Source organism: Apium graveolens, chromosome 11 (assembly GCF_009905375.1).
Source record: "Apium graveolens cultivar Ventura chromosome 11, ASM990537v1, whole genome shotgun sequence".
In the NCBI taxonomy this organism is placed as follows: domain Eukaryota; kingdom Viridiplantae; phylum Streptophyta; class Magnoliopsida; order Apiales; family Apiaceae; genus Apium; species Apium graveolens.
The window spans coordinates 189959191-189982363 of record NC_133657.1 but is presented as its reverse complement, the minus strand read 5'-3'; the positions used below and the strand labels follow the sequence as shown (position 1 = coordinate 189982363).

Here is a 23173-nt window from a genome sequence, read left to right as displayed (position 1 = left end):
CAAAACGCGGGCCGCAAAAACAACAATGATAAATTAGATTGATGTTCCCATGCACGTTACACACATGACATATCCATTCAGTCCTTCACAAACCAACGACGCTTATATATATATCGTAAATAATTTTGCAGGGAAAGGTTTTGGAGGAGTTTGTTTCGAAATATCTCCTTCTTGTTCGCGTCTCTTATTATTATTTCTTCCTTTTCTTGATTTTCTTTTTTATTGGCCCCCCCCCCCCCCCCCTACCTATATTTTCGATCATATTCAATCCCCCCTCCAATTTCACACCATTCTTCATTCTTGATTCTTGTTATATACCACCACCCTCTGTAAGTATCAATCTTTTCTTTTTAGTTTTTTTGTTGATTTAATTTTTAACTCGTAATTCGAATAAATAAATTTTAGTTCTTTGTTAAATTTAGTTTGAGGGCATGCATGGTGTACTTTGTTTCATTATAATTTATTCGATTTTTGTTTGTGTGATCTAATTGTGTAAACTTACAATTTGGGTTTCTTTTAGAATTAGTGAAATTCTTATTCAAGATCATGCTCCAAATATATTAGTCAATGATTTTTTTAAAGTTCTGGTTCCATCACTAGTTTAATTGATTTTTCTTTAAAGTTCTGGTTCTGTCACTAGTGTAATTGATTTTTTAAAGTTCTGGTTCCGTCACTAGTTAAATTGTATATTTTGATGGTGTTACTGAATGTTGCTGATTTTCTTTTTCATTGTGTTTGATAAAATTAGGGGTGTTTTCTTGGAGATGGTTAATGGGAATCAAAGAGATGTGCTTAATAATGCAAATGTAGGAAGTAATAATGTAAATGGTGTGATTATGAGGGGTTCAAACAGGAATTTGGAGAATAGTAACATGGAGAGTGAGCTTGAGTTACTGCTGAGAGGACGACATAATCGAGGCACAATTGGTTCTGAGAGGGATGTAAACATGTATAGGAGTGGTAGTGCTCCACCTACTGTGGAAGGGTCTTTGACTGCCGCGGGCAGTTTGTTTCATAATCAATATTTTGTTCCGGTTGAGAGTAATAGTAATAGTACTAGTGGTAGTAGTACAGTTAATGGTGTTTTTACGGAAGAAGAAATTAGGTCACATCCAGCCTATTTATCGTACTATTATTCACATGAAAATCATAATCCTAGACTGCCTCCACCTTTGATGTCGAAAGAAGATTGGCGAGTCGCGCAGAGGTTTCAATCAGGCGGATCTTCATTTGGTGGGATAGGGGATCTGAGGAAGAATTTGGTTGATGATGGAGTTGGTTCACTGTTCTCAATGCAGCCTGGTATGCCTGTAAAGAGTGCTGAAGATGAGTTGATGGAATTGAGAAAGACTGCTGCAAGGAATAATATATCGCGGAAAAACTCTGCTGAGTTTGTAGACAGAGGGTCTGATGGGGTAGTTGTGGGGCCAAGAGCTGGAATGGGTATGCGCAGGAAGAGTTTCGCTGACATACTTCAGGTGATTGATCAACTGTTTACTTTATAATGCTCTCGGCATAAGAATTGACCTTTTTTTATATGTTCTGCATATAAATTTCTTATCTTGCACAATACAGAACACAATTTTACTAGGGCAAACAATATAAAAATTAAGAACAGTCATCATGTGTAAGTAGAAATAACTTGAACAGGTCCTACAGGTACTTTAGGCTATTGTCAAACTCCCATCTATTTCAGGAAGTTCTTTTACATAATAAAAATTTCCTGTAGGAACTACAAGAAATTATAAAAATTAAGACCGTACTATGTCGAGAACTTAAACCTGTTAATGGCAGCCTTAAGGCACTGAACATATAGTTCGTAGTGTCATGATGTATCTCCAGTCATCTATTAAGTTTTACCTCCTATGTTAATTGTATCTGAGTTGGCTAATAATTATGCATCCTTTATAGGCCCGTTTAGATGTCTAGTTAAGTTTAATATCATACTTTGTTTGTTCAAAGATTCTTCACTTGTAAATTAGTCAATAGTAAGAAGAGAACAGGAACACACATATCAGAGGTCTTAAGTTGCGATTTTAATCTAAAAATTTAAAACGGCCATACCTATAAACTGACAAAGTAGAATGTTTGAGCTCTTTGTCAAGATTATATAAAATTAAAGCATGTAGAAAGAAATATGAGCTTTCAAGGCAACCCATGAGAATATGCATATATGAAGTGTGCGTTTGTGGAACAAAAAAGGTTCGAGGGACTGGGTTGAGTAACTTTAGTCGGTTGCTAAATATCCAGTTACAGTAAGACATCAATAGTTGAGATCCGAAGGGCTTCAAATTTTAAGAGCTCGTCTAGGCCCATGGAACTTTTAAAGGGAATTTTCCATGGGCAAGGCCAGGCTCCAGGCCTGTCTCTTGCACCCAAGTGAAAGTCTTTCTGTGCCTTTGACAATTATGATTGAGAATTTCTGATTAAATGAGCCATATATAAATCTTTTGCAGGAAGGAATCGAGCAACCATCTTCCTTGTCAGGTCACTCGCGACTTTCGAATCATAGTTCATTTGGTGAAACTGAAAATGCTAGTGTCCCTAGATCTCATTCACTAGAGTTATTAAATGGACCGGTAACCTCTGAGAGGTTGCATCCAGGGCAAGTTGCTACAGGTCTTCCTAGAGTACAGAACCATGGTTCTCAAATGCCTAATTCATTTTCATCTGCTGTGGGATCATCTTTATCAAGAAATAGAACACCCGAGACACATCTGGTGGGGAGATCTTTAAGCCCTAGTATTCCTCCTGTTAGTAGTAGGAATTCCCTTGTCGAGGATAATATAGGCAGAAATTCCCTAAATCATTCGTCTAGTATGACTGATCTTGCTGATATGGCTGCCTCTTTATCTGGCTTAAGTCTTTCAAAACATGATCTGGAACCCTTACAAACTCAGCTTGCGTATAGATTCGATAAGCAATCCGGGAAACAGTTTAACATGTCAAATGGTTATAGTCAGAGCTTTCCACAATCTAATGAAGTATCAAGAGCTGAGAAGCTCGGTCTTGCTACCAACTATGTTGATTTACTGAAGGAAAATGGACTTGTGACAGATCTGAATGCTGTGAAGCTAGGATTGAACGACCAAGCAAACTTCCCAAGACGAACATCTTCCTCTGCTAATCTGCAATCAAAGTTGAACTCTTCCGGCATTGCGAATTTTGAAAATCCCAACATGCGCTACCTAGCAGAGAACTATCCTCATCCAGATTTTCAGGGTCATATGCAGAATGGATATTTTACTGATCAGGAGCTAAAAGCAGTGGTCAATAATCAACTTAATGCAGGTTTTTCTCCTTTTTCACAACTTCACATCGTTTTTTTCATGCTAAATATACTTTATGCCTTTAGCTAGTTATTATTATCTCTGTCTATGTTTTTGCACCGAGAATAAGTAACAAATTACACTGTACTTTCAGCTGCAACTTTGAGTAATACTGGAGTGGGGCGAAATTTAAGAAGTGGCAACCAGGCTGGGTTTCACCTTCATTCACCTGTCATGGATCCCCACTATATTCCATACTTGCATCAATCTTCAGATCATGCAATGCGGGCTGCATCTCTTAATGATCCTTCTCGGCATGGAAATGCATCAGGTCCTTTTGGTCATGGAGATCTGCAAAGTCTTCAGAAAGCATATCTTGCCACACTGGTCACTCAACAGAAACAACAGTATGACTTAGGTAAAACTGGCCGCTTAAGCCATCAGTACTATGCGAATCCATCATTTGGTCCCTTGCCATATCAAGGAAACTTGATTCCAAATACTGTACCTTCCTTTGGACCCAAATGTCCTATGCTTCATGATGATAGAATATCAAGTTATACATCTATGCTGCAAAATCAAATGGGAGGGTCTTCAGGGTCCTGGCATCCTGAAACTGGGATTAATGTGGAAAGAAGTTTTGCAGAATCACTACTAGAAGAGATCAAAAACAACAAATCCAGGTCTTTTGAACTTTCGGATGTTGTTGACCATGTTGTCGAATTCAGGTGTGGTTGTAATCGTTAGGTAAAGGTTTTACTTTTCAAATGCAACTCAATAACTTTATGTTCACTTATTATCCCTTTCTTTAAAATCAGCAAGGATCAGTACGGTAGCCGGTTTATTCAGCAGAAACTTGAAACTTCCACAGAGGAAGAAAAGATGAAGATTTTCTCAGAAATAATTCCTCATGCTCGTAGTTTGATTACTGACGTCTTTGGGAATTATGTCATACAGAAAGTATGTTAGTAATTTGTTTTATTTACTGTTCTGAAGAAGCATTTAGAGTTTATTAACAATTAAGGGTTTTGGTAATTGTGCAGTTTTTTGAGCATGGCACTGCAAGTGAAAGGAAAGAGTTGGCTAATCAACTTATTGGTCATGTTTTGCCTCTGAGTCTTCAAATATATGGTTGCAGAGTGATCCAAAAGGTTCATTTTTAGACTTTACGTTCTTAGTGTTACAATATCTTTAGAACTTGTGCTTATTTGTCTTTGGATTTGGTATATATCTGGAAAGGACAAGTGGACCTTTCACTAAGGTGATACCTTGTTTCAGATATGTTATCCTTTATTGAATCTCAGTATCTTATATATTACGTCATCTGTAGATTACATTGAGAACACATGATCAATTGATTTCATGTCGTCCTTCTAAAACACTTGCAGTTTTATTACTGCCAGATAAAATATGATAGTATTAGTTGATCGGATTTTAGATAACCTTTTAGGTAAATATTCAAATGAGTTGTTTTTTTAAGACATGAAGGTTGGAGTTAAGATAACATCTGCTTGTGGATTTATATAGTATTAACTTCTCTATTCTTAAATTAGATGTCCATATTTCCTGTTGGAATGGGCCGATATAGTTACCTTGCCGAGTGAAACATTAACTTGTGCCACCTGGCACTTAAACCATCCTGGTCTATTAATTGACAACCCGAGAATAATCTCAAATATTTAATACCAAGTACCAAGCATAATTTAGTAACCGGTGAAATGTAAGGAATTCTACCATGCCACACACTGGTGTTATTTTTAACTTATAGTAAATTTGAAGTGAACATATGAATTGTGGAATGAGACCTGAGGAATATGTCATATATTGAGCTTGGGTCCTTTTTTTAATATTGGAGATTACTGTAGCTTCCTTCTTGGTTGTTCAGCATTGTATTGAGATTCTCACTTTCTACGTCTTTCGATAACTTTAATGTTGCACGTTTGACCGATATTATTACACTAGAATTTAACTTCTTTTCATTACCCTTAAGCATGTTACCTCCCAAACTTTCGTCATTCCTAACTCTTCTAGAAGGCAAGCCATCATTCTGTTACCAATTTATTAGGACAATTTATTTTTGAGAGATCTCAATTGTGGTGTTCTGTTTCTGATTCAAGGCATTGGAGGTGGTTAATGTAGATCAGCAGACCAAACTGGTTGAGGAGCTTGATGGTTCAATAATAAAATGTGTTCGTGATCAGAATGGGAATCATGTAATCCAAAAGTGCATTGAATATGTTCCTCAAGACCGAATTCAATTTGTAATTTCATCTTTCTTTGGGGAAGCTGTGTCGCTTTCCACTCATCCATACGGCTGTCGAGTAATACAGGTTCCACACTTCTTGCATTTTCTGTCGTGATGCTTGAGTTTTGTGTGATAGATGTATATTGAATTTTTTATTTGCATAGAGGGTACTTGAGCATTGCGACGATCCTAAGACACAGAAAATCATCATGGATGAAATCATGAATTCAGTCTGCACTCTGGCACAAGATCAGTATGGAAATTATGTTATTCAGGTAGGTCTTTTCTTTAGACGTAGTTCTGCATGCATATTTACTCATTTAGGCTGGATGATGTAAGCTCATTGTGAGATGTTCTGCACACAAATGATATATTCTTACATTGTTTGCACTTATGTGATGCTTATGCAGTCATGCTGTCTAGATATGTGTGCTTGATGCTTATTGAAATATTTTCAAGACTCCTTTGAAGGTTCTAATTTGTTATTAATTTAAAATTTGTATATGCACTTCAAGGTTCTCACTGTTACATGTATTAGAAGTTCTGATGTGTCAGTCTTGTAGAGTAATTGTAGAGAGAGACTTTGAATTGAGTGTTAGAACATTTTTATATTTATATGCTATGCATATCTGCATCCCTCATGGTAAATGGAGATCCGTCGAGCAGGAATCCTTTTAATTACTACCAGATAAGGAGTATATATGAGTTTGAAGTAGTATTGTATGTACTACAATGATTATGTATATGGTGGGAGTCACCAAAAAGAGTGTTGACCCTTATAACCCAAGTTTCAAAGATGTTAGAAGGTTTAGATTTCATATGCATAGAATTTGCTTCTGCGAATTCAAATTCTATATCTTCAAAGAAGTCCGGGTTTAAAAAATATGTTTAGGCTGTAGCTATGTCAAGGAAGTAGTCTTTCAATTATTAAACAGTTTGTACCATACTTACCAATCTAATACTACTATACTCCATTAGAGTTTTTTACGTCACCATTTCTTCCTAAATAAAATTAATCACTTTTCTTGGTCAGCATGTCCTGCAGCATGGGAAACCCCATGAGCGATCTATCATAATAGAAAAGCTCGCAGGACAGATTGTAAAGATGAGCCAACAAAAGTTTGCTTCTAATGTTGTTGAAAAGTGTTTGACATTTGGTGGTCCAGAAGAGCGACAACTTTTGGTGAATGAGATGCTAGGTTCCACGGATGAAAATGAGCCTTTACAGGTGCCGAAATTTCTGTCTCCCTTATCATATATAATATTTTCTTTTGGCATTGTGATCATACATAGAAGACTTTTAAACAACATAAAATTTTATGCTGAAAATATTAGTTTTGAAGAGAAATACTGACATGCAGCCTGCTTATTGTAAATCTGTAATTAACTTTTAAAATTCAATATGCAGGCTATGATGAAAGACCAATTTGGCAACTACGTGGTGCAAAAAGTTTTAGAGACATGTGATGATCATAGCCGTGAAATAATTTTATCTCGCATCAAGGTGCATCTTAATGCTCTGAAGAGGTATACTTATGGAAAGCATATAGTTTCTCGCGTTGAAAAGCTTGTAACAGCTGGTGGTGAGAAATCTTTCTTATTCTATAAAAACTCGTCTTTACATTCTTAAAATAGCTATTACCACACAACTCATTTTCATCCTTGATAAAGTGACTACTCAATTCACAGAAAGGCACATCGCGTTATCTTCTTCTAATTCAACCCGGGGCATTTCAATCTAGAGAATAAGATGTACAGCTAATGAACAGAGTGAATAAGGATCCGGAGTTGTTTTCCAGTGGAGGTGTACTTAAAAGTTGTAAATAAAGCTGAATCAAATTTTGGTTCCTTTGTGTTCAGCTTGCAATGTGTAAGTAGTAAGTGCTGCTAATAGAAGCTAGATGACATGTAAGTAATGATCACTTTGATATGCCAACTCTTAGTAATATGTAGTTGATGCCTTCTCTTATTTTCATTTTTTTTGTATAAAACTGGTGTATGAGATTACAGGTTGTTTTCTTTTTAATGCCAGTAGTTGTTAGCAGTGACCCTTGTCCAATTGTCCAGTTTGCTGAGTCTTTATAATTTTCAATCTCTTGTTAGTGCTACAATGCTGGAGGTTTACAAAACCTGCTTCATCCATTACCTCTTGTTCATGTTGCAGTATTAAAAATCATATTACTTGTATCATACATTTGGTCAGGTAATAACCCCAGAAAACGAAGCAAAATAAACTACTCTCTAACCCTTTGTTTGCCAGGCAATTCCCTGCCCTATTTGCGAATATCGATCAGACCTCGACAATTCTTCCAAATAACACTTGCCATGTTTTGATCCGTTCTATCGATCAGATCTCTACCATTTTTCCAATGAGATAACATGTAAACACTTAATATCCATATTTTTACGAGAAAATTTATCTAACTAAATATGTGACACGTTATTATTCACAAACTTTTTTGAAAACTTTACGGGGGAAAATGCTATAATGCTAGCTGTTACTGGACGTTTTTTCGAAATTAAAACTTTAATTTTCTCGGTGACAAAATTAAATAATTTGATATTTTCAACATTATTCATTTTTCAAATTAAGACCGTCTGGTTTGTCGATGACTCCTAAAACTACACCTTGCATGTCTACCACGTGTCGAACTCAAACAAACACACGTGTTTATGATCAAAACCGGAAATCTTTACATATTTCTTACAAAATCTATACTGTCACTAACAATTTATTTAATTCCTCCCCTCTACCACCACCACACAACCACCGTAATGGCGTATTCCACCGTCGTCTTCCGCCCATACACTACTCTTCTTTCTCACAAACACACCTTCCAAACTCCCAAACTATGCATCAACACAACAAACCAAATTAACCTACATCAAGACCACAAACTCTCATGGAAGCAAGAGATCAAAAAAGCATACCCACATGAAAAAATCACTACTCAGAACCAAAACAACTTAAAAGATGATGAAATATTGGATTTAGATGAAGAGAAATACCAAGAAATGGTTGAGAAGAGGTGTGTGGATAATGTGAGAATGTTGATATTAGATTCTGTTAATCATGCAAAGGCAGGGCATCCTGGGATGGCTCTTGGAATGGCTGAAGTTGGGTTTCATTTGTATAGGCATGTTATGAGATATAATCCTAAGAATCCTAAGTGGTTTAATAGGGATAGGTTTGTTTTGAGTGCTGGTCATGGCTGTTTGCTTCAGTATGTTTGTCTTCATCTTGCTGGCTTTCAATCTGTTCAGGTCAGCTTCTTTTATAGTATACACTGTTATTTAGGGTCCGGGTCCTGGCAATCGATTGTTGCAACCATCTATCCGTTATAATTTTCCGCATCACTTGCTATGGACCAGCTTCCTGTTATTTTTTCGGTTACTTAATGTCGGCTCTTGCAGTATGAATGTGTGCTTACATTTTATTGCCAATGATTTTTTTGTAAATTTAATGGCGTGACTGAACCATATTTTTAAATAGCTTAATTAAGATTAAGAAATTGAATAATTGTGAATATTTTGAAGGCAATATGGGTTGTGAATAGGTCCCCTTTGTTATACCAACTCTACTAATAGAGATAGCACATACAAACAAATAATAAATTTAGAGAATTTAGGGGGGAACTTGGCAGGGACGCAGGGTTCGAACCAAGATATCTTGATTTAGAGTTGCTGTGTGAGGTTTATATTAATGAAGTAAATTGAATATTAAAAATCCTTTTAATCAGTTCTGGAATTATCATTCTCTATCAGATTGAAGATCTCCAACGCTTATGTAAGTTAGGGAGTCGAACTCCTGGACACCCAGAGAATTTGGTGACAGACGGAATTGAAGTCACAACTGGTACTACAGTTATTTTAGCGTTTTCGGTTTACCTATAAAAAACGACCTGATTCAATTGTTAGGTGAGATAATTTTAATAAATATTTGAAGTTTTTTAAGTGTTTTTACATTCTGTTAAGGACCCCTTGGACAAGGTGTGGCAAATGCCGTTGGTCTTGCCCTGGCTGAAGCTCATTTAGCAGCTCGGTTCAATAAGCCCGATGCTGTCATCGTTGATCATCGAACGTAAAAGCAACAACTCTTTCAGTTACTACTTATTGTGGAGAATTTCAAGATTTTTTTTACTATCGTTAATCTATTTTCATGCAGCTATTGCATAATGGGAGATGGTTGTGCAATGGAAGGTATAGCACATGAGGCTGCATCCTTGGCCGCTCATTGGAAACTCAACAAGCTTACGCTAATCTATGATGACAACCACAACACAATTGATGGAACCACTGATCTTGCCTTCTCTGAAAATATATCTGCACGATTTGAGGCTCTTGGTTGGCATACGATTACGGTAAATGACATTCACGAAAACATCAGATCATTCAAGACTGCACTTCATGATGCTTTCAGTGAAACCGGAAAACCAACATTAATCCGGGTATGCAAATTAAATCTGTTTGTGTTTTTTCTGCTTGTGTTCTCTGCTCTGTGTGTGTTCTGCTTGTTCCTCTAATTGCTAATTTAGACTAGGAACACTGATTGAATTAACTAATAGCTGAAATTACTTAGTTAAGGAGTTGCCTTTTAAGTTTTATATTAGAGGACGTTTCCTTCATTTTTTTCAGGTGAAAACTTTGATAGGAAAATTGTCAAAGAAAGAAGGAACATCAAAAGCTCATCATGGTACTTTCGATGAAGATGATACAAGGCATATGAGAGGGAAAGTCTATTGGGATGATTGTGAGCCATTTCATGTCATTCCCATGTTATATAAGTAGGGTAACTACTTAATACTATATTTTATATCATGTTCCCGAGAACAACATATTTGATAGAGTTACCTTTTGCAGAGATATGCAATTAAAAGCAGAGAGTGGAGAGTTATTTGAGAAGGAATGGCTATCTAACCTTAATTACTTCCAAAGTAAGTACCCTGATGAAGCAGCACAATTTAAACTCTTACTTAGCGGTGGTATCATTCCGGGATGGGAGTACTCGTTGCCGGTATATAATTATCTCATACTCTGTGATCTCTCATGAACTTGTTGTCACTTCCTAATTGTTAGATTTTTACATTTAATTTAAGTCAATCAGTGATTTTATTTGTATTATACTGATGACAGAAATGGTCAACATCTGATCCACTAGATGCTACTAGAGGTTATTCAGAAAAATGTTTGAATTATCTTGCTAAGCTGCTTCCTGGACTAATTGGTGGAAGTGCAGATCTTGCAACCTCTAATAAAGCTTATCTTCATGGTTACGAAGATTTTCAGCAACCAAAATCACCATGGGGACGCAACATTCGTTATGGAGTCAGAGAGCACGCAATGGCTGGAATATCAAATGGTCTTGCATTGCATGGAAGCGGATTAATACCATTTGCAGCCACTTTTCTCACATTCTCAGATTACATGAAAAATGCTATCCGTCTCTCTGCGTTAAGCCATGCCGGAGTTATATACATTATGACACATGATTCAATTGGCCTTGGGGAAGACGGACCAACCCACCAACCGGTGGAGCAGTTAGCTGGCCTAAGAGCAGTTCCTCGCCTACTAGTTTTTCGACCAGCTGATGGTAATGAGACCGCTGGAGCTTATAAAATGGCAGTTGCAAATCGTGACAGGCCTAGTCTTATTGCATTGTCGAGGCAAAAGGTGGCAGCAAACATAGAAGGAACATCTGCTGATGCAGTTGAAAGAGGTGGATACATAGTCAGTGACAACTCGAAAAATTCAGTTCCTGAGCTTATATTAATTGGGACAGGATCTGAGCTATGTCTTTGTGAAGGAAGCGCCAATGTCTTGCGAAGTGAAGGGAAAAAAGTTAGGGTTGTATCTTTAGTTTGTTGGAATCTTTTCGATATACAGCCAGAAGAATACAAGGAGAAAGTGCTGCCTTCTTGTGTGGCAAAGCGGATGAGTGTTGAAGCAGGCTCTCCAATTGGTTGGAGAGAGTATGTGGGAGACAGAGGAGTGGTGGTAGGAGTGAGAGATTTTGGGAGGAGTGGTGCATATTTGGATACATTCAAGGAATTTGGTTTTACAGAAGAGAATATCACAAAAATTGCCAAGTCAGTCTTAAGCAATTGAGGTTTATGTAAAGAACTTAAGATGCGAGGCGAGGAAAATAAGAAATCTTTGGAAATAACTATGCAACAAGGCATGAGGTACATCTCTGCTGAATTACTTGCATGTGAACTTGCAGTTTGAAATAAAAAATATGTATAAAATGAATATCTAGACTTCTAAATTACTTCTGATGTATCTTTCTAGTTTCTTCCACTTATATACACAATACTATTACAACAGTGCAACTTCAATTAAGGTTCAAGATGAGTTCTTTATTTTTTGATCGTTTAGGAATCGTGTGAGATGAAAGTCTCATGTACGATTTTGAACGAGTGATTTCCCACTCTCTTTTCGACTTTAATTCTCCCGCTCTAGTCATTACTTTGAGAGTAGACGCTTCATATTCAGCCAGTGGAATTTTTTACATTCCCTTTTTATTTCTCATTGCATGATAGCAAAAATCTTAAATTCTTAAGAGTAAAGGTGAGTTTCTTACACGGCTATACACCTGCTAAAAATTGCTACAACCTTTCTACATTTTCCTACATCTAAATATTGGCCAAACAAACATAACTAACTAATACTTGGATATACTCAATGTAATAGAGTAAAGTTTCCATATGTGTAGTTTTAGAATGATATTGAAGTTTTGAAATTTGTTAGCAAAATAGATATTATAGTTATACAGAGTGAAGTTAGTTAGGTTTCCTTGTAGGTAGTTTTAGAATAATGTTAAAGTTTTGAAATTGATTACTGAACTAGATATCATATACATATTTAGTAGTTCCCACTTGTTTATATACAGCATCATCAACTTTCAGAAAATCGCCAACACTTCTTCCTTCACTTCTGACTTCACACACACAAATACCATGCCGGCCGCCACAGCAGCAGTAGCAGCACGACTGTCAGAAGCCCTGACACGCACTCACATCCTCCCGAATGCCCACCCACTCTTCACCCGGATCCGCCTCGCCTCAATCTCAGATGTTCCATACATTCACAAGCTCCTCCACCAAACTTCTGTGTTTCATAAACTAAATCACCTCTTCGCCACCACTGAGTCGTCACTTGCTGCCACTCTCTTCCCCGCCACACTAAATCCACCAACTCCATTTCACTCATTCACTGTCTTCATCCTCGAAACCTCCTCAACCCCGTTTCCCATAAATACCGAAACCTCCAAATCTTTTACCCCAATCCAAAAGACCTTAAGTTTCAGTGACCCAATACTCGACACAGAAAAAGAGTTGTTCTGCTCGCATGGAAAGGACATCGTTGTATCCGGGCTTGTGTTGTTTTTTCCTAAATACGCTTCGTTTCTGGCGAAGCCCGGGTTTTATGTGGAGGATTTGTTTGTGAGGGAGTGTTATAGGAGGAAGGGTTTAGGAAAAATGTTGATGTCTGCTGTTGCGAAACAAGCTGTGAAAATGGGATACGGGACAGTTGAATGGGTAGTGTTGGATTGGAATGTGAATGCTATCAAGTTTTACGAAGAAATGGGTGCTAAGATAATGCCGGAGTGGAGGACATGTAGATTGGCTGGTGAGGCTCTTCAAGCTTATGGTAATGCATGAATAATGATGTGTTTGATTGATGTTCTTGGTTAATAAGCTGGTTACACTTTCATATGATCTGCCAAGACTATGTATTATGTTCCATTTGAGAAACAGTTAAGTATTAAAAATAAATTCTACGTTGTAATATTTCATGTTGATCTTCCCTACACGGCAATGCCCTCTAGTTCTGCTAAGATTTGCAAAAACCTTCACCAAATTTCTACACTTTATAAAGAGACGAGTTGCAAAATTGAACTAATTTAAGAGATATACTTTATAAAAGAGTATTATTTTAAAAAAAAAAAGGTTATAAAAGAGTATAAGTAATGTAATCACCAATATTAAAACATCATTACATGAGTCTTGAGATTCTCCGTATGAGACTTGTACACGCTACGGTCGAACCTTCAACTACACGAATACGACGTCTACGATTAGTCTTGTCTACTGTTATATCATCGATAAAATTTAAAACTAATGCAAATACAATATATGCAATTAATACATGCATTTCAGCTCTCTCCGACCTATACTCTTCAACTTTTCTCAATAGTCAACGCACAAAATCATATAATTATGTTGGTCGAACAGGCGATCTTTATAATTTATCTTTCAGTTTCAACAATATACTTTTATCACACAAACGCCAGTATCTCCGTCTAACTCAACCTGGAAACTATGGTTAGTATAACATCGACAATTAATTATGAATAATAAATATATCCTAGACACTTAAAAATATTAATTATAAAAAATAATCATCAATAATACAAACGGCAATATCATCCGCATAGTTCTCTTTATAAAAATTAGCCCAAAAATACTCATAACTCAGTTTTGGAAGTATACACCCAGACATGGAAGTATACACTCAAACTTCACCCGATGAAATTTGAACCCTTGATCTTCTGACATTTTTTTACAATTCAAATAAAAAATAATTTTACCAAAAAAGTTCCCTTAACTGAACTTTCTAACTACGTGTCACTAATTTATTTATTTTTCTAATAAAAAAACTATACTCCCTCTATTTATTTTTTTTTGTTTTTTTACTTTTCTGCACAGTTCAAGCTACATTGACCGCATAGTATAAATTATTATTTTTAAAATTTTCTCTTTGTAAATAAAAGTTTAAGTTATATATTTTTATTAAAAGAAAAATTAAAAAATTATTATTTTAACTATACAGATTGCAGAAAAATCAAGCGAATATTGAAATCAAACTACTTTCTATCCCCGTACCCCTCTCCTCTAGCCTATATATACACCATCACATTTCTAACACTAAACACACCTCAGCTTCACACACACTAAACCCCAGAACTCAACAATGGCCGCCGCAGCTGGACCCCACCACCCCTCCGAACCCCCCATCACCCCTAACACCCGACCCAAAACCCACCCACTTTTCTCCCAGATCCGACTCGCCACCATCTCAGACGTCCCCTACATTCACAAACTCATTCACCAAATGGCCGAGTTCGAACAATTGACTCACCTCTTCGCCACCACTGAGTCATCACTCGCTTCCTCTCTCTTCCCTACACAAAACCCACCAACCCCTTTTCATTCTTTCACTGTTTTCATCCTCGAAACCTCCCCAAACCCTTTTCCCCCAATTCAAGAAAACCCTAATTTCACCCCAATTCAAAAAACCCTAATTCTTGATAACCCGGTACCCGACCCGGAAAAAGAAAGGTTCTGGAGCTATGGAAATGATGTTGTGGTTTCTGGGTTTGTGTTGTTTTTTCCTAATTATTCGACGTTTTTAGCGAAACCCGGGTTTTATGTGGAGGATTTGTTTGTGAGGGAGTGTTATAGGAGGAAGGGTTTAGGAAAAATGTTGTTGTCTGCTGTTGCGAAACAAGCTGTGAAAATGGGGTTTGGGAGAGTGGAGTGGGTGGTTTTGGATTGGAATGTGAATGCTATTCGGTTTTACGAAGGAATGGGTGCTAAGGTTTTGCCTGAGTGGAGGATTTGTCGATTGACTGGTGAGGCTCTCGAAGCGTATAATAATACTAATTGAATAATGGGTAATTGGTTATGATTGTGTTCTTGGATGAGGTGTTTAAGTACTTTTGAAATATGTATTATGATCTGTGTAGTATGTTTTAAGGATATCACTTTTCGAGTAATGTAGTATGTTACAGTTACTTGTTGTCGTATGCCAGGAGTTTTCTGTTACAGTTTACAGTACTAATTAGTTAATGATGGTTATGAGTGTGTTCTTGGATGAGGGTTATTAGTACTTTTTGAAATATGTATGGATCTTTGGAGTATGTTCCAGGATTATTGCTTTTAAGTAACAATGACAGGAGTTCAATGTTATTAGCTGGAATTATATTACAATGACTTGCTATTACGGTTTTCTTTCTAGTGGTTAATGTGTTCTATTTTGTTTAGTAGTTGATTGCACTCTTAGAAGTACAGTGGTTGTTCAGCTGGGAAAACACCTCTGACTTTGACGGTGCCAAGTTTGTTAGGAAAATACACATGCAACATCTGATTAACATGTGATGCAACATCTGATTAACATGTGATCAGTCTTAAAAGTTAGTCTTAAAAGTTACAGGGCAGTCAACCAATAGTCTTAATTAAAAGACCTATTAGCATAACCTAATTTCATTAACACATAACATCAACTAAAAACTGCCGGCCAGATAAGGTACATGTTTTCGATACTTAAATTTTGTTGCTGGTAATGAGGATCACCGCTTCGAAGCATACTCTCGAGGTATTCGACATGAATTACATACTTTATTCTAGTTGCACGTTGTTTAAACGTTTTAATATGACGCTGGCCTGCCACAGGCATTGTATATGCATCTTGCTTAGGGAATGTGGTATGGATAGAGCTCTTTAGTTACTTGAATCGTCTACGGTATACAGTTATTTGGATACTTATATACAAGAAGAAGATAGTGAAAGGGTTGATCCCTAGTTGTATAGGGTGATATGTTGAAGCGGGACTTTAATGATACAGGGGTTCCCATAACAAGAAGAGAGGTTAGCAGGAACGCAATAAATCAGGTATGTAAAGCATTATCATGGAACCCTGAAAGTTGGAACTTTAGTTGAGGGTTTTGGATACTTGGATGCAGGCCTGGGAACAGACTTGAGCTGCAAAAATGCAGCACATTTCTCAATTAGGCCTGTGCTGCAAAAGTCAATGCCGACCCGTTCTTCAGTCGCACATTTGCCACTGGCTGGTTGTTAGTATAATTGTGTCTAATGATTTCCTAGTTAAGTGCCAATATTGAAATATTGCGTCATTGTCACAAATTCTTTGACACTGCCTGCCCTGGTTGGAGATGGGAATGAGAAAATGAAAAACGGGAGGTAGAAATGGAAGTGAATTTACAAGTATAAATACTTTGAAGAAAGTGATAATTTGTGAAATGAAGTGTTAAGTTTTTGGGCGAGTGGGGATGGTGTGTAGATTAAGCCGGTGAGGGCTCTTGAAGCTTAGTAGTAGGGAAATAGACAACAGTGGGTTAATGGTAGACCTGGTAATTTTGGACAGTGACTTACACGGAAAATTTAGTGTTTGTGTTTGCATTTTTAGTACACGACACGAAAGTACAAGAACATGAAAGTATACGGTCAAGATTTAGTGTCGGTTTTGTGTTTAAGTTTCGAGTACACGGCACGACAAGAAGTATATGACGTAAATAAATATTATAATTAAATTTTAATATTTTTTATAAATATATGTAGAGTTATAATAAATGTATGCATATTTATTTTTAAAATATTATTTGATTTCATTATATTATATAGAATTGAGATTTAAATATATATTTTTCATATATTTTATAATTTTTTTACCTAAAAATATTATATTATAATTTATGTTAATATTAAATTTAATATATATTAATATTTAATTAACACGACATATACGACACGAAACGAAAGTAACGAACACGAATATACACAAACGCTAAACATGTCGGTTTTGTGTTTGACATTCAAGTATACGAAAATACAAGACACGTAAGTATACGATACGAACAAATGTCAGGTATAAGTTAATGGACCATCATTTTGAATGGTAGTTGTTGGTTAAGTTAGTCTCACTTTTTCAAAATAAAAGTAGCATAGTATTTTCAAGGCTGAACTTGAGGCAAAATCATACTCGCACCGTAGTTCTTAAGACCAGTGACTTCCAGTATGAAAGAGGAACGTAATCATAAATACATACGCCTATATATGCACTATGTTCTTTCTTTCTTTGCCCTTTTAATACGTCTTATACATAATCAACCCCTAATTTTAACATAATTACTTTTATAATGTTCGACAAAATAATTACTGATATTCTAATGTGACTGACGAAATATTCTAATGTGACTGACAAAAAAAAATTAATTAACAAGTAGTGATTACTTATTATTAGTTTCTGGAAAAAAGGTTACAAAATAGATACGCTACGCACACAACATAAGAAATAATATAAATAAACTGTAGATGTTTATCATATTGTGACGCGACGCATCTTCTCCCGTCGTTTGCCACAACAACACGTTGAATTAATATGGGTGCATACACCAGCCCAAAGGCCAAAACCCTTGTACACCAACAATAACATACAAAATAATAATAATAATAATAATAATAATAATAATAATAATAATAATAATAATAATAATAATAATAATGCGGTATATATAATTCAAATACTACTGTCTTGTACAAGTGATTTAGACCCCGTTTGTTATTGTTATTGCAGACAGTTAAAACAGTTTTTTACTGAAAAGCTATCACAAAGGTGTTTGGTACTCCTTCCGTCCCAAAATGTTTTTCTCATTTTGACTTTTTATACTGTTTATGATAAACGATTGACTACTAATTTACGTTAAATCTATAAGTTCAAACATAATCATGAATGATTTTGTAGAATTCGTATTTACGAGTACTTTAATACAATAAAGTTTTTATATTTAATACTAATACGAAATTAAAGATATTAACAATCAAAAGTGTGTATTGACAAACGTGTACAACACAAAAAGGAAACATTTTTAGGGACGGAGAGACTAAATTCTAAAAACTGTGTCTGGATAAACACTTTTAGTCTAAAACCAGCTATTAGCAAAATTATGTCTTTTAAAAAAAACTATTTTCAGCTTTTGCAGTAAATAACTATTAGTTTCATCATCAAACCTTCTCAAAACTTTATTTTTATATATTATATTTCAAAATATGCATAAATTAAAAAAATTTACCAAACAATCAACAAATTTTCCTGAAAACATTTTTTTCACCGGCACTTTTTCTCACAGTACAACAGTTTTCAACAGGTCTCCCAAACGGAGCCTTAAACCTCAAATATGCTTAACAATAATCAATTAGATTGTAGGATTGAGATTCAAAGTTTACTTTGTCAATGAAAATCTCTAGACTTGGAAAATTAGTTGGAAACATGTATCAGTCTCTCGCTCTCCAGTTGGACCACTTGAGTACATTCGAATAATTATCCGTTACTTGTGTAAATTCGATAACCAGATTCACGGGGATCGTTTTTTATATCTGATAACCCTAAAGAGGGAAGGCACACAGATATATAATAAACAATTATATACATGATTATATCCAAATATCAGCATATTTTATTTAAATGTCTACAACCTCATAACAATACTCATATTGTGATCTGTTCCATAAACATTCTACTAATATCATAATTTAGCAATCATAAATTCAGAATAATACCTTATAAGTATCCTAGATCACCTATGGCTGTCAACCTGTCTTGGCTCTCCTTCCCTTCTCGCTTCCTTGCTTTGGGATATAGCCTGACCTTGGGATCGTCTGGGATATCCTCTAAAATACTTAATAAAATATTATATATGTCTTAACAATTACTAAACATAGACATAGTATAATATTTACTTCGATCTCACAATATTTTCTTGTATAGAGATTGTAGAGAGAAAGGTTTAGCTACTCATAGAAAATTTATAAACAGCTATTTTCATTGATGAAAATTTTTGATATCTCTTAATGATTTACAAGATGGCTTTTATAGAGTTTTTCAATCTCTGTTGATTCTACTAATTTCTATTTCTAAGATTCCCTTTTAATTTCCTCCGTTCTTTTTCTTTCCTCTTTTTCAAAAGCTGAATCCACTTTCTGTAATTTGTCTGCCATTCCACCTTCTTTTTGACTTTAGAGATAAAATTTCTGGTAAATGTCCTTGTCTTTTCTGCTGCTGTCTTTTTCTTCTAGTAACCTTTCTTCTTTGTTGCTGCTGTCTTTTTCCTGAAAATTATTATTATTATTATTATTATTTTTTTTTTTTTTTTTTTACAGTCGCCAATATAATTTGGGCCGTAGCGTCATTTGTAATATGTTTTCAGTCACCAATTCTTATTGGGCCGAAATATCATTTGTAATATGCTTTCAGTCACCAATTCTCATTGGGCCGAAATATCATTTGTAATATCCATAGGTCACCAATTCTCATTGGGCCTATCAATTCATCGTTATTATTACATTGTTAGGTCACCAAATTCTATTGGGCCTAACTTTCATCAAATAGTATTACATTGTATTATATGGTTAGGTCACCCTTTCAGGGCCTAACAAATATTTATGCAAAGGGATCAGAACATCCTTCTTCTTTTGTTGCTATATTCTTTAGAGTTGCCACTGGTCTCCGTCTTTGGCCTGATAATAAATTCTGATAAATTTCCTTTGTCTTCTGAGCATGATTGTGCTTTAAATCTGATAATCTTGCATGCATTTCGTTCAAAGCTGTAGTATCCCTGCTAATTATATCATTATTATAATAAATGGTTAGTATTTCTTCTGCTAATCCACCTTTACTTGTGCCAATGACACATGCCTTTCCTCCTCGTATCATATCTTCAAGTTTAGACTTCAATGTTGCTATGCCGATTGCTCTTTTGTTACACAACCAGTCGCCAAATTGCTCTATTGTACATGCCATGTCCGTCTTTAGGCTAGTATTTTCACCTTCTATAGTAGTATTCCTGCCATACTTAAATATTTGACAGAGTAATATGGGTTTTCCTGTTAAGTCAGTACAGGCATCAAAAACCTGTATACCATAAATTCCTCCTGGTCCGTATGAATTCATGTAAGATTGAAGGCTTTGTGTTATAGTTGATGGTAGTTGTGCTATACTTGATAAGGTTTCATCTACCATTATTTTGTCAATAAATCCTAAGAGTAATAGGTTTTTTACTACAGTTGAATCTGCGTTTTCCCTACAGATATACCTTGGGTATTTTCCAAATTTCCCATTTCTCAGGATTGTAGTATTGGTTTTATAATCATAGTACTTTTGTATTTTTTCAAAGGACTCGGTATATTCTTTGGTAAAGGTTACACGATCTTTTAGGGTAATGGTGTTGATAGTATTTTCTGGTATGGTTATTGTTTTGATAGTAGGAGTATTGGCTAATCTTGATACAAAGGTTTCTGGGGTTTTTTGTAGGTTGTTTAATATTCTGAGTTTTCCTTCTAAAGTAGTAGTGAGTTGGCTGATTTCCTCGTTAATAAAGTTTATCTGGTCATTCTTTTCCTTTATCTTCTGAATTACTTCTCCCACCTGTATCATAATACTGCTAATACTTTCCATTTTCCCTGCTAAGATAGTCTGCAAGAATATTTTTAGTACCTGATATGTTTTTTACAATAAAATCATAATAACTAAAAAATGCTTGCCAATTTCTTCTTTTATTTAATTCTGGTAAAGGGTCAATTTTATTGAATATAAATGATCTTACTTGAGTATTATCTGTTCTAACAACAAATTTTACAGGTAGTAAATGATAATGAAATCTTTTAATCCCTAATTTTACAGCTAATAGTTCCTTTTCATTAATATGATAATTCTTTTCATTGGGTTTCCATGTTCCAGCTGCATATCCACATATTAAAGGGTTTTCTTTATCAATATCATCTTTTTCAAAAGCTACTAATACTGCTCCCCATCCTATATCACTAGCATTTGTAAATAGTTCTAACTGATCACTATCTTTGGGTAATCGTAGTTTAGGTAAATTTTCTACCTTTGTTTTTAATGCTCTTATTGCATTTGTATGATCTTCCTTCCACTCAAAAGTTTTATTTTTCTTTATTAAATCTTGTAGTGGTTTTCTTAATTTTGGTAAATCTTTTATATAATCTGAAGCATAATTTACTATTCCTAAGAATTGTTGTACTTCTTTTTTATTTTCTAAAATTTCTTTAAAATTCTTTATTTTTGTTGATATATGTTCTTGTAATTGAATTCCTTCAGAGTCTATAATATATCCTAAATATTCTATTTTGTGTTTAAATATTTCTGATTTCTTTTCTGATAATAATATTCCATGTTTTCTAATAGTCTGAATAAATATATCTAGATGTTTTGAATGATCTGTTAAATTATCACTAAATATTAATATATCATCTATATATACTAGAATAAAATCATTCATTTCTCTAAATATTTTATCCATTCTTCTTTGGAATATTTGTGGAGCTGTTCTTAATCCAAATGGTAGTACTATCCATTCATAATGTCCTTGTGGAACGCTAAATGCTGTTAAACATCTAGATTCCTTAGTTAATTTTATTTGCCAGTATCCACTTTTACAATCAAATTTACTAAACCATTTTTTATTACTTGTTTGGTTGATTAAATTTCTTTTATATGGTAAAAAATATCCATCAAATATAGTCTTTTTATTTAGTTCCCGATAGTCTATTACCATTCTAGCTTTTCCTCTTTTTACTTCATTATGATTTCTTACTAAAAACGCTGGGCTACTATGCGGACTTTTACTTTCTTGTATTAGTCCTAAGTCTAATAATTCATTTATTTGAACTCCTAACTCCTTTTGATATGTTGGACTATATCTTATTGGTCTGTTTCTAATTATATCATTAGGGTTTATTAGTTTTATTTCAGCATATATTTTTTCTTTTTCCCATAACTTCATTGGATGTTCTCCAAAATTTATCTTTAAGGCCTTTAAATATTTTTGTTTTAATAGTTCTAAATTTATTTTTCTTTCTGCTTTAATATTACTTATTTCTATTGATTTTACAGGTATTATTCTTTTTAATACTATCCATTTTTCGCAAGGTGTTAACAAACTTATCCTATCTTGTTTTATTATTTGAGTTTTAAAAGAATCTAAAAAGTTATTTCCTAGTAACATTTGTTGTTTCATATTATTTTCTTGGTATATTATAGGTAACCTAAATCTTATTTTTCCTAATATAAATCTTACATTTTCTGCTATTACATCTATCTCTTTTTTATGGTTATTGAATCCTGTTACTATTATTCTATTTTTTGTATGCTTCCATTTGTGTTGAGTAAATACTTCTTCTTTAGCTAAACAAATATCTGCTCCACTATCTATAAATATCTTTTGTTTTATATATTTCGTAGGTTTATATTCTACCTGTGCTTCAATATATATAGCTACCATTTTATTCTATTCAGTAGTTAAACTTTCATTATTACTATCATTTTCATTTATATAATTTATTTCTTCTGGTTCTGTTTCACTTATATAGAATACTTCTTCATCATACCAATTATTATTATCTTCTCTTATGTATTCTAGTTTCATTATTAATTCGGTGGTATCTATGTATTTTACTCCTTTTTGCTGTAATTTAGGACACTTATTTGCATAATGTCCCTTTTCATTACAATTCCAACATTTACAATCTGCTATTTTTGTTTTATTTCTTTTTCTAAACTTTCTCTTATATCTAAATCTCTTTCTATTTTCAGGAGTATTTCTATATTTTTTAAATTTTCTTCTTTTAAATCTTCGATTAAATGGTTTATAAGGTCTATAGGTTTTATTTTGTTTTCTATAATATTCATTTTGATTATTATAATCTAGTTTCCTATATTTCCTATACTTCTTTCTAGTTTTATAATCTTGATTATCACATCCAAATATTAATTTTTTCTCCGTAAAATTACAGATTTCTCTTAATCCTTGTTTTTTATCCTTTTTAATTTTCTGTTGAATTCT

General features: G+C 34.4%; 4 protein-coding genes across 4 annotated transcripts; all 4 read left to right on the top strand.

Moving 5' to 3' along the window:
- The first annotated feature begins 239 nt into the window (after positions 1–239).
- LOC141697636 (pumilio homolog 4) lies at positions 240–7564 on the top strand. Its single transcript, XM_074502125.1, has 11 exons — positions 240–329; positions 749–1478; positions 2457–3291; positions 3424–3997; positions 4088–4229; positions 4313–4420; positions 5387–5599; positions 5679–5789; positions 6548–6742; positions 6923–7097; positions 7204–7564. The coding sequence occupies exons 2-11, from the start codon at positions 765–767 to the stop codon at positions 7254–7256; spliced, it is 3120 nt and encodes a 1039-aa protein (XP_074358226.1). The 5' UTR covers positions 240–329; positions 749–764; the 3' UTR covers positions 7257–7564.
- A 673-nt stretch (positions 7565–8237) lies between these two features.
- On the top strand, positions 8238–11856 carry LOC141697637 (transketolase, chloroplastic-like). The gene is made up of 7 exons (XM_074502126.1): positions 8238–8778; positions 9280–9370; positions 9490–9595; positions 9680–9962; positions 10150–10298; positions 10375–10528; positions 10648–11856. Exons 1-7 carry the CDS (start codon positions 8290–8292, stop codon positions 11617–11619), a joined length of 2244 nt encoding a protein of 747 aa, XP_074358227.1. The 5' UTR covers positions 8238–8289; the 3' UTR covers positions 11620–11856.
- Positions 11567–13269, top strand: LOC141697638 (GCN5-related N-acetyltransferase 8-like). The gene is made up of 2 exons (XM_074502127.1): positions 11567–11696; positions 12404–13269. Exons 1-2 carry the CDS (start codon positions 11641–11643, stop codon positions 13173–13175), a joined length of 828 nt encoding a protein of 275 aa, XP_074358228.1. The 5' UTR covers positions 11567–11640; the 3' UTR covers positions 13176–13269.
- A 1166-nt stretch (positions 13270–14435) lies between these two features.
- Positions 14436–15519, top strand: LOC141698118 (GCN5-related N-acetyltransferase 8-like). The gene has a single exon (XM_074502735.1). It carries the CDS (start codon positions 14488–14490, stop codon positions 15181–15183), a length of 696 nt encoding a protein of 231 aa, XP_074358836.1. The 5' UTR covers positions 14436–14487; the 3' UTR covers positions 15184–15519.
- The last annotated feature ends 7654 nt before the right edge of the window (positions 15520–23173 follow it).

Excerpts from the sequence above, each read along its gene's own strand:
- LOC141697636 (XM_074502125.1), top strand. The coding sequence starts at position 765 with ATGGTTAATGGGAATCAAAGAGATGTGCTTAATAATGCAAATGTAGGA. Across the intron at positions 5,600-5,678 it reads ACGGCTGTCGAGTAATACAG|AGGGTACTTGAGCATTGCGA; the intron begins GTTCCACACTTC and ends TTATTTGCATAG. Across the intron at positions 5,790-6,547 it reads ATGGAAATTATGTTATTCAG|CATGTCCTGCAGCATGGGAA; the intron begins GTAGGTCTTTTC and ends TTTCTTGGTCAG.
- LOC141697637 (XM_074502126.1), top strand. The coding sequence starts at position 8,290 with ATGGCGTATTCCACCGTCGTCTTCCGCCCATACACTACTCTTCTTTCT. Across the intron at positions 9,371-9,489 it reads CGGAATTGAAGTCACAACTG|GACCCCTTGGACAAGGTGTG; the intron begins GTACTACAGTTA and ends CATTCTGTTAAG. Across the intron at positions 9,596-9,679 it reads GTCATCGTTGATCATCGAAC|CTATTGCATAATGGGAGATG; the intron begins GTAAAAGCAACA and ends ATTTTCATGCAG.
- LOC141697638 (XM_074502127.1), top strand. The coding sequence starts at position 11,641 with ATGCGAGGCGAGGAAAATAAGAAATCTTTGGAAATAACTATGCAACAA. Across the intron at positions 11,697-12,403 it reads ACTATGCAACAAGGCATGAG|CATCATCAACTTTCAGAAAA; the intron begins GTACATCTCTGC and ends GTTTATATACAG.
- LOC141698118 (XM_074502735.1), top strand. The coding sequence starts at position 14,488 with ATGGCCGCCGCAGCTGGACCCCACCACCCCTCCGAACCCCCCATCACC.